This window comes from Corvus brachyrhynchos, unplaced genomic scaffold (assembly GCF_000691975.1).
Source record: "Corvus brachyrhynchos isolate BGI_N302 unplaced genomic scaffold, ASM69197v1 scaffold142, whole genome shotgun sequence".
NCBI lineage: Eukaryota > Metazoa > Chordata > Aves > Passeriformes > Corvidae > Corvus > Corvus brachyrhynchos.
This window is the reverse complement of record NW_008237226.1, coordinates 3,228,632-3,230,299: the sequence shown is the minus strand read 5'-3', so window position 1 is coordinate 3,230,299 and position 1,668 is coordinate 3,228,632. Positions and strand designations below refer to the sequence as shown.

The 1,668-nt window shown below is 57.1% G+C and overlaps 1 protein-coding gene across 1 annotated transcript; it reads right to left on the bottom strand.

Annotated features, from left to right (window-relative positions):
* Window positions 1–192: 192 nt before the first annotated feature.
* FZD1 (frizzled class receptor 1) lies at window positions 193–1,667 on the bottom strand (the record flags this gene model as incomplete). Its single annotated transcript, XM_017729171.1, has 1 exon — window positions 193–1,667. A coding segment is annotated over one exon (1,095 nt), but the record flags the coding sequence as incomplete, so codon positions are not given.
* Window position 1,668: the final 1 nt, after the last annotated feature.

Sequence of the window (1,668 nt, the reverse complement as noted above, 5' to 3'; positions counted from 1 at the left end):
AGCCCGGGGCAGGAGGCGCCCCCGGCCGCAGCCCCGCTCCGGGCCCTGCCGCTCATGCAGCTGAAATTCCAAGCAAAGCCATTACAAAACCTGTGTGGGGGAGAAGAAGGGGATTTGTTTTCGATTCTCTTACCGGCAGCTTTTCCCATCCTGCCCTACGAAATAAAAATCCAAAGACTTTTTTTCTTTAAATAAAAAAAAAAGGGGAGGGGAAGCGAGGAAGTAAAATCCGCAAACGGGTTAGAAGTGTCCTAAATAATTAAAAAAGTGAGGTTTTTTGTAATTTAAATACAAATATACTTACAAAATCTTACAGAGGCTATTTACATCCCTCTCCCCCAACCTGACAGTGCGTTCAGCTCCTACAGGAGACAGCCTGAGCGGCGCGGGGAGGGCAGAGCCCGGAGATCCCAGGCACTGGGGTCCCCCCAGCTCGTCCTCCGCTCCCCACCGCCTGCGGAAGCCACTCGCAGTCCCAAAAAATTTGCCCAGGCTGGATAAGGAGCTGCTTCCCGAGGCAGAGCCTCAGTCCTCTGCCTACCCGCATCTCCCTAGCCTAGCAAGCAGGGGTCTCAGACGGTGGTCTCGCCCTGTTTGCTGTTGGTGAGCCTGGTGTAAAACTTCCTCCAGGAGTTCAGGGTTTTCCCAGACCAGATCCAGAAGCCCGAGGTGATGCCCACGATCAAGGTCATGAGATACTTGATCATGAAGACCGTGAAGTCGGGGCTCATGGGCGGGTGGTGGCCGCTGTGATTGTTGGGGCAGGGAATGGCATAGCTCTTACAGCTCTGCGTGACCCAGCTCCTCTCCCACTGTTCCCTAAAAGCTTGCTCGTAAAAATAGCAGGCAATGACGATGGTGGCCGGCACCGTGTAGAGGACGCTGAAGATGCCTATCCTCACCATGAGCTTCTCCAGCTTTTCTGTCTTGGTGCCGTCATGCTTCATGATGGTCCGGATCCTGAAGAGGGACACAAAGCCAGCGAGCAGGAAAGAGGTACCGATGAACAGGTAGACGAACAAGGGGGCCAGCACAAAGCCCCTCAGGGCATCCACGTTGTTGATGCCCACAAAGCAGACGCCACTGAGGACGTCCCCATCCACTTGTCCCAGGGCAAGGATGGTGATGGTCTTGATGGCCGGCACGGCCCAGGCGGCCAGATGAAAGTACTGGGAGTTGGCCTCAATGGCCTCATGGCCCCATTTCATGCCAGCAGCAAGGAACCAGGTAAGGGAGAGGATGACCCACCAGATGGAGCTGGCCATGCCAAAGAAATAGAGCATCATGAAGAGGATGGTGCAGCCCTCCCGCTTCGTGCCCTGCGCCACGGTGCGGGAACCGTCCTCGGCAAAGCGCTCGTTGCAGACCACCCTCTCCTCCAGGAGGAAGCCGGCGATGTAGGCCACGGCCACCGCCGTGTAGCAGCCTGAGAGGAAGATGATGGGCCGCTCGGGGTAGCTGAATCGCTTCATGTCCACCAAGTAGGTGAGGACGGTGAAGAGGGTGGAGGCACAGCAGAGCACGGACCAGATGCCGATCCAGGTGCGGGAGAAGCGCAGCTCCTCGGGCCCGAAGTACATGAGCCCATAGAGGCGGCCGGGCTCGCAGGGTGCCCCGCAGTCCTTCTCTCCCAAGAAGCGGTAGTTCAGGTAGGAGGGCACCTTCAGC